This window comes from Mauremys mutica, chromosome 5, assembly GCF_020497125.1.
Source record: "Mauremys mutica isolate MM-2020 ecotype Southern chromosome 5, ASM2049712v1, whole genome shotgun sequence".
Classification (NCBI taxonomy): domain Eukaryota; kingdom Metazoa; phylum Chordata; order Testudines; family Geoemydidae; genus Mauremys; species Mauremys mutica.
Window position 1 is genome coordinate 61,830,703 of NC_059076.1, and position 18,621 is coordinate 61,849,323.

General features: G+C 40.7%; 1 protein-coding gene across 1 annotated transcript in view; it reads right to left on the reverse strand.

The window, feature by feature from the left end:
• The window catches only part of LRBA (LPS responsive beige-like anchor protein), a 574,974-nt gene that overhangs the window by 357,214 nt on the left and 199,139 nt on the right, over positions 1 to 18,621 (reverse strand). Inside the window, exon 36 of the mRNA XM_045018763.1 lies at positions 6,103 to 6,211. Within this exon, the coding sequence (XP_044874698.1) occupies positions 6,103 to 6,211 (109 nt within the window). The remainder of the gene's footprint in view (positions 1 to 6,102; positions 6,212 to 18,621) is intronic.

Genomic DNA, 18,621 nt, shown 5'->3' on the forward strand with positions numbered 1-18,621 from the left:
AGTGAACAGCATCAGGAACATTCCCTCGACCATGACTGGTACTGAGATGGGGGCGACTATGGAGATCCCAGCGGCGGCTTGCTCCTGGACCACGGGGCCAACATTGGCGGTGCTCCTGGTACCGGCAGGGACATAACGTCCTGGGCCACTTGCAGGGCCTCTGGCACGGAGGGCATCCAGATATCCGGGGAAGCCTGCTCCAAATGGGCCAGGCTACTCCACTCGACCTGAGTTGGAGGCCTAGAGGTCGATGGGGACCGAGGACTGCCCAACATGGGTCTAGCCTCTCCCCCTGTCTTGCTGCGGTGGCGAAGGCCTCTTCTTAGCCTCCGTGGCATGCCCGACAGACGAGGAGCGGTGCTGACTGGTAGATGGCGCTGTGGGGTTGCCACGCACTGACACTGCCGACTCGGAGTGGTGCTCCAGAGTCAACACCGACTCCATCAGGATGGCCTGGAGCCTTGAACAACTTGCAAATCTTGCAGCGATTGCTGAGATGGGTTTCATCCAAACAGCATAAACAGTCCATGTGCGGATCACTCATGGGCATCGGTCGCCTACAAGTATTGCACGACTTAAAACCCAGGGTGCATGGCATGCCCCGGCCCGAGCGCACTAACTAAACTAAACTACAGGTACCATACACTGAACGAAGAAGAGTTCTGGGGAAGAGCTGCAGCAAAGCTGGAGCAAAGAAGTTCTGAAGCACCTTCACTGGCAGCAAGAAGGAACTGAGGGTGGGGGGAGCATGCAGCGCCCCTTATACCATTCCATGGAGGCGCCACTCCAGGGGTCACTAGGGGCGCTCCCCTACAGATACTGCTAGGGGAAAAAACTTCCGGCAACAGTGCACGTGGCAAGCACGCACACCTATTGTGGAATGCACATGAGCAATCACTCGAAGAACCATGTATTCCGTGTTTGTTTTATTACTACTACTTCAAGCCCCAGCCCCAGCCCCACTTTCAGCTGCAAAATGAGGATGATGATAATGATAATATCACCTCACTGGTCGTGTCTGAGTCTGCGTACCCCCATGCAGATCTACGTAGCCATAGATGTATCATCTTCTCAGAGCAAAACAGAACATTGTTGGTGAAGAGAAGGACCCAGAAAGAGCACATGAAAATGAGCTAGTCTCTGTTGACTTCCCACAGCCAAAGAAAGCCTTATCTCACCCCTCCCCACCCTCATCTCCAGTGTCTTCCTTCTCCCTATGTCTCCTTCACAACTGCTATTTGTTTAGGAGCAGACTCAGACCTAAGAGAGGCCAGAACAGATTCTTATATGGCCAAGAGGAAATGATCCCAGTCACCAAAGAGAGGAATGACTGCTGGATTCTTTAGCTTCTCCTGATCTTGAGGGCAAAATTGTTCACATACCTCATTCTGTAACCTCTGTCACCACTCCTTTCTGCAATATCACTTGCTGCTTCATAAGCAAAAAATTTCTTTCTGTGCTTGTAATGGAGAAAGGACCACATACTAGGATCCCAATCCCTCTACACATCTGGAACTTGACATCTACAGAGATGATGCATGCTCCATTACACTCCACCTCTGAATCACAGAATAATAGATTGGTAGGACTGGAAGAGACCTTGAGAGGGCATCTAGTGCAGTCCCCTGAACTCATGGCAGAACTAAGTATTACCTAGTCCAGGGGTAGGCAACCTATGGCACGTGTGCCGAAGGTGGCACGCAAGCTGATTTTCAGTGGCACTCACACTGCCTGGGTCCTGGCCACCAGTCTGGGGGGCTCTGCATTTTAATTTAAGTTTTAAATGAAGCTTCTTAAACATTAAAACCCTTATTTACTTTACATACAACAATAGTTTAGTTATATATTATAGATTTATATAAAGAGACCTTCTGAAAACCTTAAAATGTATGACTGGCACACAAACCCTTAAATCAGAGTGAACAAATGAAGACTCAGCACACCACTTCTGAAAGTTTGCCAACCCCTGATCAAGACCATCCCTGACAGGTGTTTGTCTAACCTGCTCCTAAAAATTTTCAATAATGGAGATTCCACAACCTCTCTAGGCAATTTATTCCAGTGCTTAACCAACTCGACAGTTAGAAAAAACTTCCTAAGGTCTAACCTAGACCGCCCTTGCTGCAATTTAAGCCCATTGCTTCTTGTCCTATCCTCAGAGGTTAACAACAATTTTTCTCCCTCCTCCTTGTAACAACCTCTTATGTACTTGAAAACTTATGTCCCCCTCAGACTTCTCTTCTCCAGACTAAACAAACCCAATGTTTTCAATCTTCCCTCATAGGTCATGTTTTCTGGACATTTAATCATTTTTGTTGATCTTCTCTGGACTTTCTCCAGTATGTCCATACCTTTCCTGAAATGTAGTGCCCAGAATTGGACACAATACTCCAGTCAAGGCCTAATCAGCATGGAGTAGAGTGGAAGAATTACCATATATATTCGTTCATAAGATGAATTTTTCATTTTTACTTATCCATCTGGGGGGGTGGGGGGCGCTTATAAACGAACCGGCTTATGATCGCGTATATACCGTACTTCTCATGTCTTGCTTACAACACTCCTGCTAATACATCCCAGAATGATGTTTGCTTTTTTTGCAACAGTGTTACACGTTGACTCATATTTAGCTTGTGATCCCCTATGACTCCCAGATCTGTTTCTGTAGTAGCCCTTACTAGACAATTGTTTCCCATTTTGTATGTGTGCAGCTGATTGTTCCTTCCTATTGGAGTTCTTTGCATTTGTCCTTGTTGAATTTCATCCTATTTACTTCAGACCATTTCTCTAGTTTGTCCAGATCATTTTGAATTTTAATCCTATCCTCCAAAGTACTTGCAACCCCTCCCAGCTTGGTATCATCCGCAAACTTTATAAGTGTACTCTCTATGCCATTATCTAAATTATTGATGAAGATATTGAATAGAACCAGACCCAGAACTGATCCATACAGGATCCCACTTGATATGCGCTTGCAGCTTGACTGTGAACCGCTGATCACTACTCTCTGGGAACAGTTGTCCAACCAGTTGTGCATCCACCTTATAGGAGCTCCATTTGGGTTCTATTTCCCTAGTTTATTTATGAGAAGATCATGCGAGACAGTATCAAAAGCCTTACTAAAGTCAAAATACCCCACATCCACAAGGTTTGTTACCCTGTCAAATAAAGCTATTATGCTGGTTTGACACAGTTTGTTCTTGACAAATCCAAGCTGACTATTCAACTTATCTTCTACATGTTTTCAAATTGATTGCTTAATTATTTCCGCCATTATTGGACTCGTGCAGCAAAACAATATCTCCTCTCATACCCTGGTGTCTGTGTTTTCCCCTCTGCTTCTGCTCCTTGCCGGGCATCTTCTCACTGTTGCCTCCAGTGATTATCTAATACTATATACTTTACTTAATTATCAATCTCCTCTCACAATCCCTCTCTTTCCTTCCTCAATACACCAAACCCTCCAGGAATCAGACCACAAAGTTTTAAATGGTGGGAGTGATATTTTGGCTTCCACTGAAACTGTAAGCCTTCATTTTTTAAAATGAAACCTTCTATTTCTGAAAATAATTCCATAGGAAAGCCCAAATCTGATGACCTTCAGAGCACATTTCAATGCCCATCTCTTTTTCCTGGCTTTGGAAAGTGTAGTGGAGGAACATAGCAGAAAGCCTTAAAAGCTGTTTTTGTGGTGGCCTATTGACGACTCAAGGTTACTGTAAGTTGTTTCAAAGCATGCTCAGAAGCACTAAGAACAAAAGTAGGAATGTTCCTTCTATTGTTTATCAATCTAAATAAATAAAAAATTGACAGCAAATCCTTTCAAAGTTGTCAACATTTTGTGAATTCCTCTCCCTCATTATGATACATTGAGCATTCTTCCCCATTTAGGTCTGCCGCTACATCTCAGTCCTGACCAGAAACACTTGCCCTATTCCAGTGCTAAGCATTTTCTGAACAAAGACTGCCAATCACACCAAATTCTGTGCCAGTTTTGTGATAAGTGACTATAGTGGAATCTCGCCAAACAATTTCACTTGTGATTAAAACCAGGCTTGAGTCCATCTTTCTTCAAGGGAAATACTGTTGGACTAACCTACTTTGCCACAACATTCCTTAGTCTTTCCATTTCTTGGAGTTTTTATTATACATATCTGCTCATTTTCCTGGTCTGTTAAAGCAACAGCACAGTGTACTACACAAATAAAAAAAGTCTAAAGATCAACCCATGACACAAATGTGACAAGCCATTCTGGGATTTCTGAACTTTGATGGGTGTTCTAAGAGGAGTGCATTTGTGTGTGGCTACTTATTTCCCTTTCATAGAAAGCCTACAAAGCTGATTGAAGTGTGCCACAGAATTCATTTATGTTTGATGTTAAATTTGGCATTTAAGTGTTATGGAATCCCAAAAGTTCTAATAGTTGTATTATTTTTATGCATATACAGAAATGATCCTATACAGTTAGATTTTTCTAATACATCTTTCTGCAGCAGATGCACAGCAACAAAATTAACTCTGATAAACAAAACAAGACTGCTTTAATGTAATTCCTGGTTAAGTTCAAGATGATATGAGTTAAACCCCTCGAGCCGTCATACTGAGATTTAAAGCAACATCAACAAAGTGTAAGCCAACTGCTGTCCTAGAGAGATCAGGCATAAGCAATACACAAAGCTATACTTAAAATAAGTTCTTGCTCAGCATACATTCCTGACAGACACCATAAAAAAGGTGTTTTGTGACAGAAATAATGTTAATGGTGATGTTGCCATTGAATAAGTGTATTCATTCATATCCCATATTTGCATGACAAGGCCCAATGCTTTTCACATAGCTTCCCCCACACCCTCACTCTTTTCTTACAGTTTGCAGCTGTAGAAAAAAAGTGAGCTGTTCTTCTAATCAATGACACCATGTCATGCATGGAGCTTCTGCATAAATCCAGAGCATAAAATGTCAAGCATGTCCCACTCCAATGATTATCAGTCACTGAACTAAAAAGATGCAGTTTTCATCTCCACAGGACTGTCGCCAAACCCTGGATTGCCTTGATGTAATAAATGAAACATGCCTACTATTTCACCACCACAGAAGGGTCCTATAGATATCTTACATCATCTTTGTTTGCAGGAGGAGGTATCTAGGTCCAGATGAAGTGCAGATACGTTACTAAACAATGCACAGCTTGAATCCTGGGGCCAACACAGATGACCTTTAGACATAAGCACGGTCTAAAATAAATATGCTTTCATCTTTGGGAGTATAAAGATTTAAGAGACAAACAGCTTAGAAATACATTAAACACAAGCATGCCTTCATACACTTATGTTTCATTTTAACAACAAAACCACAAGCAATATGGTATGCCAGAAGAAAGGCTAAGTTCCCTTTAAGTAAAACTGAAACTATATACGAGATATCACTAGTTTGGGGGTTGTTTGGTTTTTTTGTTTGTTTGTTTTTTTTTAAACAACAACACAAAATAACACTGTTAATTATGCGTGGTTTTTTTAAGAAGTGGAGCTCCAAAACTGCAGATATGGTTACATAGGAGTTATAAATAAGATTTGCATTTTTATTATAATTCTATAAATATATATGTTCATATTTCATTTTAAAATTCTCCTGGAGTGACAAAAAGAGCAATGCAACAAAACTGTATTGAGCCACACGAAAAAGTTAAATTGTTTAAAAACTGTCCAAGATGAGTTAAATAAGCAAACCATATAATTTGCTGATATAAGTTAACACAGGTAAGGAATTTTTAAATGTGAATTTTATCTTGATTTATGACCCTTTATTAAAATAGCTTTGATGCTACAAAGCTTCATTAACACAAAACACTACAGTATTATTTACTTGGTATAAGTGACTTAAGAATTGGTATGCTAGAGACTCTCTTTTTGCCCACCTTCCTCCTCCCCAAAACCAATATTATTTGTAGATTCTGCAAGATGCTGAGCATTCCTGCAGGTTTCTGAGCATTCTGTACTTCCACTGAAGTCAGTGGGAGCTGAGGACACTTAATACCTCCCAAACATCTTGCAGGATTGAACTGCCTTAGCATTTGCTGGCACACAATGTTTTTTACTTCCTACCTCAAATTCAGCATGTCTGTGAATATCCTCTGCTCTCTGTCTACTCAGGATAAATTCTGCTTCATTTGCCACTCTCACTAAATGATCCTTCATCGTTTGGCTCAGCAATCTGTGGGCATAAAATATTTAGAAAGATTAACCAGGCATTATGAACTCCAAAAACTAATATCTGAAGAGGATATTTATATACAAAACGTTGGAGCTTTGTTCCAAAATACCAACCTTATTTTAACAAAACATTTAACAAAATTATTTTGTAAACAACTGATCTGCAGTTTTCTGGCTGCCTACTAAAAACATGTTTCAAAAAGTTAACGACATGCAGTACTGGAAAACACTCCATTCACAATACAAGGTGAAAGTTTGTTTGGTTTCAAATATATATACACACACACACACACACACACACAATGTAAGAAAACATCCAAATACGTAAATTTACATATACATACCCAAAGTAATTAATACACAAAAAGATAAATTAATTATGAAATGCACTGCTCTTCCCTCATCGAAAAATAGGGCCCTACCAAATACAGGGCCATGAAAAACGTGTTATGGACCGTGAAATCTGTATAGTATAGGGTAAAAGCACACAGAAGACCAGATTTCACGGGGGAAACCAGTATGTCTCAAACTGGGGGTCCTGACCCCAAAAGAGGTTGCAAGGTTATTTTAGGGGGGGGGATCATGGTATTACCACCCTTATTTCTGCATTGCCTTCAGAGTTGGGCGGCTGGAGAGCAGCAGATGTTGACCAGGCGCCCAACTCTGAAGGCAGTGCCCTGCCAGCAGCAGAGCAGAAGTAAGGGTGGCAATACCATACAATAGCACCCTTACTTCTCCACTGCTGCCTTGAGAGCTGGACGACCAGAGAGCCCAGCCCTCTGACCAAGGGCCCAGCTCTGCAGGCAGCAGCGCAGAAGTAAGGGTGGAAATACCATACCATGCCATCCTTACTTCTGCCTTCAGAGCTGAGATCCCGTCCAGCAGCCACCACTCTCTGGCCGCCCAGCTCTGAAGATAGCACCACCCCCACCAACAGCACAGAAGTAAGGGTAGCCGTACTGCAACCCCCCTATGGTAACCTTGCGACCCCCCCGTACCTTTTTGGGGTACGAACCCTACAATTAAAAAACCATGAAAATAAAGATTTAAATACCTGAAATCATGAAATGTATTATTTTAAAAATCCTATGACCATGAAATTGACCGAAATTGACCGTGAATTTGGTAGGGCCCTATCTATAAAGAATGTCTATAAAATGGAAGTTTTACATTAAATGATACAAAACATCCTCAGACTCATGAACTAAATGCCACGACATCTAGCCGTTCTAGTTTATATAGCAAATAAAGCTGTGATTCAATCTAGCATTTCTGAGGCCTTCATAAACTTTAAGAGCACAGCTTCAGCAGTTTATGAAGGGCAGCAAAGCTCACAGTCGAATTACAGCCCAATTATCCAGGGAGTTCATATATTGTTACTAAAAACATTCATACAGATCCTATTTTTAAATTAGTTAAGAGGAATTTATCAAGTTAAAATTGGCTATACAATGATGTACAATGGGACAGGAGATGCATGTTACTATACAGTCTTTCAAGCATGCACCATATGAACCAGCAGAGAATATAGGTGAATTTTGTCAAAAATACAGTACACTATGATAAATACATTTTGTGACTTTTTTGTTTACAATATAGAAAACATCAATGCAATATCACACTTGTAAGACAAATGGTGCCTTTGTGAGAGATAGAATGTGAACTTGAATAAGTTATTTTATCTAAACTCTAACTCACTATCCCCTTCTGAATATTCAAAACTCGCATACGTATTTCTATGCATTTGGCTTGATCACATTTTCAGTGAGCAAAGCAATGGTGCTCATACTCATCAATACATATAAGGCTATAGGGGTGGGGCACTGATCAAATAGACTGGAGCAACTAAAGATACTTTCTCCTACCTTACCACCATCAGAATGAACAGCAGAAGAAATAAGGAGGAGAAACATCTTGGTCTTTCAACAGCCAAGGAGGAGAAGCTGATATATTCTTTTTTTAAAAAAAGAAAAAAAAAGTTGATGTATCCCTGGTCATCTGACACTGGCTGCCTTTTCTGTCTCCTCCTAATTGTTCTCCTGTTGTTGAGGAGCTCTCTCTGCAACACCAGAAATTGGGACAGCCTCTCCTCATATTTCTGCCTCATCTCATCTGTAAGCTCAGCTGGAAAATAAAAAATCTTCTTTGCCTATTTTAACACCCCAGTGCATTGGTTAATGCCCTTGGGCCAGTGGAGATGATGAGAGAAACCTTGGAGCAGCCAAAGACCTGGGAAGGGGGTCTCCGCACCCATCATGTGGATGATCTGAGAGAGAGACACCAGGATCCAGCTGGGGCAAAGTCTCAGATGAATAGGGCTGAGAAGTCCTAGAAGAAGAGCTCTAAAGATGGCGAAGTCCCGGAGACAAGACTCTAAGTGGCAATGAGGCTGTCTGGGTTGCTCTGAATTGTTCAAAATCACTATTGCCATGTTAAATAGAAAAAACCCTGAAAAAATTTTTTTTTTGAAAATGTGCAGCTGTTTGGAGCATGGTTTCACCTTCCCAGCTGGGGTATAGTAGTGATTCCCCACATATATATCCCAGCTGGGAAGGTCAGACCTATTACCTTCTCTTGTTTTTGAATATCAATTTTACTCCAATAATGACTGTAAAAATAGCTTTTTATTCAATAGATCTGCCACTGTGTGAATTCTTCTGCTTATATTAATGACAAAAATTAAGTTTTTACTGCTTTTTAATCCCAATAGCATTGCAGAGCCAATACACCCATAGCTATGTAATCGACATTTTATCCCTTTTAATGCTTCAAAAAATTTAACAAAATTCCAATTTCAAGGCAATGAGGTTAGAGGGGGTAAAAGTGAGCACATAATTTTGCCCTGCTATTGAAAATGCATAAATAGTTCTGTTCATGCTTTAGCAGGAATAAACATACACCCTATTTTGACAATGGTGCTACAAAAGTATAATAACTAACTGGTGATAGAATGTGCTCCCACCCCCTGAATCTTTATTATTGGTCATGCAATAGCCAGAAATAATCCATCTGGACTTTTAGATCAAAGATGGAAGTCTGTAGGATTTGCTGTTGGAAAGACATCTGTACATTTATGATTAAGCTGCTGGTCACAGTGGTATTTTTGCAAGTTTGCTCCAGAAGTCACTGAAGCACAAACAGAACACTATGATACAATTTTAAGTCATTTTTCAGAGTAGACTCACACTTTATTTTCAAACAAGAACATTACATTCTGAAGTTATTTGGTATATTGGATAAAGCTGTATAAAGCACAAAAACATTTTCATGGTATATATATTTTTATAATATTCAAAATCAGCTTGAGGTCCTAGTGTTTGTCATATCCAAATCTCCCCATTCAAGTCAAATAACCTTTGTTACTGTATTGAAGTACACTGGAGATTTAAAACTGGAATCTCAGGAAAATATGCTGCTTTTCTCTAAAGAAGTCTGATTGTACTGAAATGTTCTGGGCATGTGAAGCCTAGTTAATCTGGTGAGAAATGGAGCTGGTAGTAATCCAGAACTACATGCTACTGAAAGCAAAAGGCAACATTATTATAGATATTTTCAGCTGTTGTATACTAAACAATATTTTGAGGCTTTTTTGCACTTGCATTACTCAAAAACTTGAGTTACCCTCTCCTTCCTCCTTTACATGCATGTCTCCTCTCCACCCACACCGTCCTTCAGCTTCTACAGGCACAATTCCACAGGGCAAGAGGAAAGTAAGGAAATGAATGAATGGTTGTATGCAGTAAAGGATGAGGGCAAGAAAGAGGGAGAAAAAGAATGAGATAAAGAACAAAAAAGTGAGTGAGAGTGATAACTGAAATGGGGAGAGATGGGAAAAGAAGTTGAGGAAAAATGAAGAAAACAGAGACTAAGATGAAAAATAATGAAAACAGTAGAAAGAGAAAGAAGAACTGGAAATAAAGGAAGGACTTGAAGAAAATGTTAAATTAAAAACAGGGCAGAAAAAAAAAGGAAAGGAGCTGGGATGGGAAGAAAACAGTAGAGGGGACATTGATAAGCAAGTATAGTCTTCCAGCACTTTTCTCTATAATTTGTCCTGATTTCCACAGTAGGAGAATGGCAGGAACGGGGTGGGGAGGAGAAAGAACACCCTTTTCTCCTCACTCCAGTACCCTTCTTTCTATATCCATTCTCCCGACCTTGCCCAGAAGCACCCCCATGTTTTTCATTACAGAATCTGGTCATCTAGTTTTCATTAACAGCATGTCAGTGTTTGTCAGACTTAAAGTCTTAACATTAATGGCTTTAAAGCAGTTTCTTATAATAGCGGCTGAAAGGAAGTATAACCAGGCCTCAGGAGTGATGCACATTTATTTTCTTCACTGTAAAACCTTTTGGGCCTGCATCAGTGGAATATCTTTTTCTGAAATCTATTCTCAGCCGGTAGTTGATCCATCTTCTCTCCTTTGCTTCTTCACTTCTCACTAAGTACATTCTTTGCTTTGCTTTGTTAGCAGCTGGTCTTAAGGAATCTCAAGATTGTATAGTGATTTGTGGTTTGGATCTCTCTCTAGTATTACATGCTGAACTAACTGAGGTCAAGCCAGTCTCCACTCTGATGGATGCAGCTGGATTAGAATTACCTCTCCAGTATGATAGCACTTCTAAAAGAAGATTTCAAACAACTGACTTTAAATGTTATTTTTAAATTGACCTTTAAAAAAAAATGACAATTTTAGACTCTAAGCAGTCTTACAATCTGAAAAATATTCATTCATCACTAACTCAAATGGCTGAACAGATTAAGAAATTTACAATTAAAAAACTTCTGGACTGAGACCATAATGGAAACATTTCAACCTAAGTTTTTACTTTTACATAAAAGTAAAAAAACAACAGAAAATCAGAGTTTAGAATAAGTGCTTATCAACATGAACTTTAAGCCTATTAAATATTGTCCTAGGGATATGAAAGCAAAGATTTTATAGAATTTTTGGGGGTGAGAGAAGGGTTAAATACATCGCTAATGTTTTTCAAATATCCATTTTGTAAATATTTCCATTAAACTATTCTTCAGTCAGGGAACTAGCCTTATAGGTTTTTTAAATTGATACCATTGGCATACATGGGACAAATACTTTGCTCTTTCCCATTTCAGTAACTATTGATACTGGTCATGAGCATCACATGGAGATGGAAGTTAAAAATATTTGTTTGAAGGAATATTTTTAGACTGCCAGATTCACAGTTTTACCTATTATCTTCCACCAATATTATGTTAAAAAATATTGCCTCTGCATATTCCCACTTGCATCTATCCCACAAGCCTCGAGAATCTTCTGGTATGCAGTGTCTTTTGGGGCCTCTCCCTCACAGAGGATTCACAGAGAGTATAAAAGAAAGTGTCCCTCAATTCCTTCTCTATTTCAGGAATTCTTGACCTAAGACTGAATAAATGAAAAAAGTAGGTAGGGAATGTGAATATGCTGAGGCAACACTCTCAAAAGGACAAGAGTTACTGGTATGCAACTTCTCATATTTGAGTTCTTTCTCTATGTTCCCACTATCAGGGGTTCAGTAAACCATACAACTCCCTGGAAGTGGGCTAAGAAGTTCTAGGTGAACAAGACAAACATCAGTTCCGGATGCTGAGTCAAAAAAGTATTAGAAGTGACAGCAATTTCACCCTGACTCTTAACTCAGTGATGGACAAAACTGCTTAAAAAGTGCCTATAGAGAGTCAAGTAGTAACTTTGCACAATTATATGGCTAAGACAGCACTAAGACATCATATAGGTACTGCTTTTGATTTAGTTGAGTATACTTCAGTAATTCCAAGTGCTGAACATCTGGCAAGGTATTAAAAAAGCTGTAAGAAATGCTTGGGGAAAGAGGTAGGCTAGTGGCCTGAAAGACAGAAATCAGAGAGGACTTTAGACTGGAAAATAGGATGAGGACATAGACAAAACCATATTTTCTTTATGGAATAGAGGCCCAACTTAAATGTATACCCCAAATTAAAAAATACAGTAAAAGAACTAAAAAAGAGCCACTGTGGTTAACAACCATGTAAAAGAAACAGTGGGAGATGGCTTGAATAGAGACTGGGAATGGCTGAGTCATTACACTACTTGAATCTATTTTCTTAAGATAACTATCCTTACACTTCTTGTCAACTGTCTGTAATTGACCATCTTGATTATCACTACAAAAGTTTTTTTCCTGCTGATAACAGGTCATCTTAATTAATTAGCTTCTTAGAGTTGGTATGGCATCTTCTCCGTATGTATGTATATATATACACACTCTTCTTATATGTTCCATTCTATGCATCTGATGAAGTGGGCTGTAGCCCACGAAAGCTTATGCTCAAATAAATTTGTTAGTCTCGAAGGTGCCACAAGTACTCCTGTTCTTTTTAAGGACACAGACTAACACGGCTGCTACTCTGAAACCTGTCACTATGCAAGGCACTGCATTTAGCTGTATGGAGTGGAAATCCATCAACTTCATACAAAAACTCATACAGATACAGACAGACATCTTCCTTTCCAAATGCAAACAGATGGACATCATACCAAAAGGACTAAAGGTAAAAAATCCATTACAATCTACATATTACACAGACTATGCTGAGAGATTGTGCCACACACTCTCAAAGAAACTGAAAAACCACCTGATCAACATCCTATACAGCAAACAGGGAAAGATCAAGAATGAGCTCTCAAAACTGGATACTGTCATGAAAAACCAACTTTCCACACAAACTTCCTCATGGACAAACTTCACAAAAACTAGACAAGCCATTTACAACACAAACTTTGCTTCTCTACAAAGGAAAAAGGATACTAAACTATCTAAACTACTACATGCTACGAAGAGTCACAACAGCAGTTCCCTTAACCCACCCAACAATATCATGAATCTTTCCAGCTATACTCTCAGCCAGAAGAGTCCATCCTATCCCGGGGCCTCTCTTTTTGTCCCTCCAGACCTAAAAACATAATACAGTTCTGCGGTGACCTAGAATCCTACTTTCGACATCTCCAACTCAAAGAATAGGGTAGGGATAAATGGTAAATTTTCAGAATGAAGAGGGGTAACTGGTGGTGTTCCCCAAAGGTCAGTCCTAGGACCAATCTTATTCAACTTATTCATAAATGATCTGGAAAAAGGGGTAAAAAGTGAAGTGGCAAAGTTTGCAGATGATACTAAACTACTCAAGATAGTTAAGACCAAAGCAGATTGTGAAGAACTTCAAAAAGATCTCACAAAACTAAGTGATTGGACAACAAAATGGCAAATGAAATTTAATGTGGATAAATGTAAAGTAATGCACATTGGGAAAAATAACCCCAACTATACATACAATATGATGGGGGCTAATTTAGCTATAACTAATCAGGAAAAAGATCTTGGAGTCATTGTGGATAGTACTCTTCAGTGGCAGTCAAAAAAGCAAACAGGATGTTAGGAATCATTAAAAAGGGGATAGTCTCCGTCTTATTCTCTATCTTATTGCCCATATATAAATCAATGGTACGCCCACATCTTGAATACTGCGTACGATGTGGTCTCCTCATCTCAAAAAAGATATACTGGCATTAGAAAACGTTCAGAGAAGGGCAACTAAAATGATTAGGGGTTTGGAACGGGTCCCATATGAGGAGAGATTAAAGAGGCTAGGGCCTTTCAGCTTGGAAAAGAGGAGACGAAGGGGGTGGCGTGGAAAAAGTGAATAAGGAAAAGTTATTTATTTGTTCCCACAATATAAGAACTAGGGGCCACCAAATGAAATTAATGGGCAGCAGGTTTAAAACAAATAAAAGGAAGTTCTTCACACAGCGCACAGTCAACTTGTGGAACTCCTTGCCTGGGGACATTGTGAAGGCTAGGACTCTAACAGGATTTAAAAGAGAACTAGATACATTCATGGAGGTTAAGTCCATTAATGGCTATTAGCCAGGATAGGTAAGGAATGGTGCCTAGCCTCTGTTTGTCAGAGAGTGGTGACGGACAGCAGGAGAGAGATCACGTAATCATTACCTGTTAGCTTCACTCCCTCTGGGGCACCTGGTATTGGCCACTGTCAGTAGACAGGATACTGGGCTGGATGGACTTTGGTCTGACCTAGTACAGCCATTCTTATGTTCTTAATACCTCTACTGGAAAATTAGCTGTATGGCCTGCGTCCCCATAGTTATGGCTATGAGGAATGCTCTCTTCACAGAGGTATAGTACAAAATAATAGATAAGAGGTCCTACAAATTTTATGAGAACAAGATTCTATGGCAAAGGAGATTCCTGGAAAGAATACCTTCAAGGTAGCTCAAATCAATGTATCCCTCCGTGGTACCTATGGCACAGCCAAATCCATTGCAATGGAGAAGTCAGTATCCTTTGCCACAGCTATAGCAAAACAATTGCCCCAAGCAGTTTTAATAGTATACATAGCAAGTCTTCTATAAGCTAGTGTGCTGCAGGATGAGGGAAGACTACTGTGCTGTGCACTGGAGAGTGGAAACTGAAATTGCAGCCCTATGCAGCCCAATAAAACACATAGTTTTAACTCTGCCAGGTGCAATAGATAGCCACATTAAAAGCAAGAGAGGAGCTTCTTTTAGAGCTGCCAAAATAAGGAATCTTTTCCAACTCATTGAAGTAGAGTTGTCTGGTCAAAAGCCTTATGCTTTCCAACAGTAGCCCCTGGAATTCAGACGATCCTTCTCCTTGATCATCCCAGGAATCTAAAAGTCAGGCTGCCAACCTGAGAAGCTTCAATCTCAGGCAAAGATTCTCCCCACAACCCAGAGACAAAAATCCAGTAGACAGGAAAGTAAAACTTGTGTGTTGCCAACATCAGACCTAGGATGTCAGAAGACAAAAGCACCAAGACCTGACGAGAGCTATTGGCAGCACCTTAACTTCATCCTGACTGACCTAAAGAAAGATCTTCCAAATCAGTAAACAGCCTCCCGGAATTCCAGGAAAGAGAACTGTGGACAATTGGTATTTCTCTTAAGAGTAAATCATCATATCACAAGGCTTATCCCATTTGCAGCGCAGATAATGAGACCTTGATCAGCCACATGCGCTGTTGTACATAAACACTATTCAATGAATATGCCAAGACACTGTTTTACTCCAGTATCCCTTTCCATCACCTGGGACTATTACTGTAGATGGCAATGGAAAGGAACACCCTTACAGGCATAAACTTTTTTCCCTTTTGCATTAAAGCATTTTGAATATTCCAAGATACTATGCATTAGGTTTCATAATGTCACAAGGGGAAAAAGCCCTACAAAGAACAGGCTCTACAAAAGACTCAGACATAGCCTAGTGAAAGATATCATCCCATTGCTGTTCTCTGGAAAAAACGTTAATGCAGTTAAGGAGTATAACAGGGTTTGAAGGGCCTCACAACTTTTGTGCAAGGTTACCAGTGTCCTTGTTATACAAAGTGTGAAGGATAAGAGACTTGCATATTGCATCATAGTCCAACATCTAGACACAAACACAAATGCGATGACATCTGAGCCAGATGAAGACATGATAGCAGGACTGGGTTCTTTTCCGGGAGAAAGAAGTGAAAAGGTAGTAGGTTTGGTGTGGGGTTTTTTTTTTGTTTTTGTTTTAAATACACTGTCAATCTTGCTTCTGGAGGGTTGGCCCATGGACAGAGGAAGGATCTCATGTATACTTCCAGCTGATTGGACATCAGGAGGGGGTCTCCTTTTGTTTGGTCAATGGTGGATGAGACTGCAGCAACATCTCAAAGCCAATGTTGTGTTTCTACACTCTGTCAGACTTATTCAACTGGCCTGAAGCAGCCCTCACACCCCTGGGGGTTGATGTCTAAGCTAAATGCTTGACTTGCACATTGTCAGACTTTATTCAACTGCCAGTGAGGAGACCGCCCATCAGCAGGGATGAAGCCTTTTATGCTCAGCATGCACACCAACAATGCTTTTGCAGGATGAGCACACAGTCAGCTTTTCTTTCATTTTAGAAAGAAGACAAACTAAAAACAAATATCAATATAAAAGGGCAGATGAAAAAGAAACTGATGGGAAAAGCATCAAGGAGAGATTATCCAGTGGGTTTTGGACTGTGTACATACCTGGTATGTTTTAGCAAAGAAAAATCTCCTGGAATATCAGGTTTCATTCAACCAAAGCCCAAGCAGCCTCCACCACCTCTTTGAACAATGTCCCATGACTGAAATTTGTAGGGTGGCAACTTGACAATCCATTGACCCCTCATCCATTCCACCACACAGCAGATAGTCTGAGGCTCTGAATAATCTAGTTCTCTCTAAAAGGACAATGCTCTAACCACATCCAGCATATTAAGTTTTGCTTTGGCTGGTGAAGAATGTGGTTTGAGGAAAAAGATCAGCAGATGACTCAGCTGATCTATTGAAAGTCTCATACAAAATTGGCAACAATTTTGGATGAGGCTTCAGGGTGACTTTATCCTTGTGAAAGAGTGTAAGGAGGATCTGCCATGAGACCCCGGATCTCCCTAGTCCTGGCTGACGTAGTGGCCTACTGGAAGTCTGCCTTCATGGAAAGGTGCTGGAATGAGCAGATGGGGAACCTATTAAGTCAGACAACAGTACGTTGATGTCCCAAGAAGAAGGGGGTTCTCTGACTGGTTGAAAGACATGAGTCAGTCCTTTAAGTAACTGTCATAATTTGCGAGCGTACCATGTATCCTCTATTAGGGGTTGACTAGCCAAGATTGTGGCACATCGAAGAGGTCTGTCTTCGGGTAGCCCCATCTGCGGATGACTGTGTGGACAGAAGGTTTGAGGGACCACTAGTCCCTCAGGTATCTGCTGAGTTGGTTTGCTGGCAGATGGAGAGCCACCAGGGTGATACAATGCCAAATATTCCATGTCCACAAGCATAAGGCTTTCCAACAAAGGGAGGAATGACTACGGCCCTCCTTGTCTGTTGATGCAACGCAGAGAACACTATGTCCCACCATGTGTCTCAGAAGATTCAGACAGGTGAACTGTTCTTGGAACTTCCATATATCTGTCATTGTGTGGCATCTCTGTGGAGGGATGTTTTTGCCAACCTGTGAACTCAATACTTGTTTTTGGGTCACTGTGGATTTCTGTGGTAACTCTGAGGCCCAGGGAGGCAAAGAGGTCTAGAGTCTTTCATAGAGTGTTTGTGGCTTGCTGAGGGGATGAACCCCATATTAGCCAGTCACCTACTGTAATGGTACATGTGAATTTCATGTCTCCTTAGGTGGGCTGCCACTACAGCAAGAACCTTGGTAAATAGACTGAGTGCTCTAGACAGGCCACAGGTCAGGACTCCGTATTTGGTAGTGTGATGTTCCTACCGGGAATCATAGGTATTTTCTGATGGCTGGAAGTATCAAAATATGAAAGCAAATGTCTTGGAGGTCAAGAGCTGTCAACCAGTCCATTGGATCCAAGGAACCGATGAAAGAAGCTAACCATCCTGAATTTGGAACAATAAATGAAGACATCGGATGTCAAAGACCCAGGATGGGTCTCCAGCCTCTTTCTTCTTTGGGATTTAGCATAGTGGGAGTAGAACTCCTGAGGCATTTACTCCACTGTTGCAAGAGGGAATCTACTTCTTGTATTAGAACTGTTTCACAAGAAGAGTCAGTAAAGAGGGTCAAGGAGGGATTGGAGGGTGATGGAACAGTTTGTAACTAGGCAGGTAACCCTTTGTTCACAATCTCAAGGGCCCACTGGTCCAGCCAAAGCTTCTGCAAAATATAGAAGCGGATGCCAAACTGAATAGAGAGGACTGTATTCATAATTGGTAGTCCAAACAGGTTCGATGGTCCCATGGACATTGCTTTCTGGGCACCCTTTCCATTGGCAGAGCTGTTGAGGAGCTACACAAACATCTTTGGTAGAAGCACGGCCTCTTCCTCCGTGACTCTGAAGGATGCTCTGCAGGATGAAATTGCAGATGAGGTCTGTATCCAAATGATGGTTGTTTCTGTCTCAGAGCTAGAACGTGTAACTCCAGAAAGGGAAGGATCACTCTGGAATCTTAATGAGTGTAATGCCTTATCCGTGCTACTACTGAATAGCTCATTTCCCTGAAAAGGTAAGTCCTTTATAGTTGCTTGGACCTCTCAAGGGATGCTAGACACCTGGAGATGAGATCATCTCCTCACTGTTATGGTCATAGCCATGGTCCTGGCCGCCATATCTGTATCCTGGATCCTTTCACCAGTACCTGGTATCTCCTGCCTGTGCATCTGGAGGTCGCAGAGGCAGACACAGCAGTGTGTCATATTAGCTTTAAAAGTTCTAAGAGTCTTTCATTAAATGGATAGGGCCAGACAGTAAAGACTGAAGAATGTCCAATCACTTATACTATTTTTCTTGGATTATCTCCAGGAGGATACTCAATGTATCCACTAATCTTCTAATTGGATATTGAAACA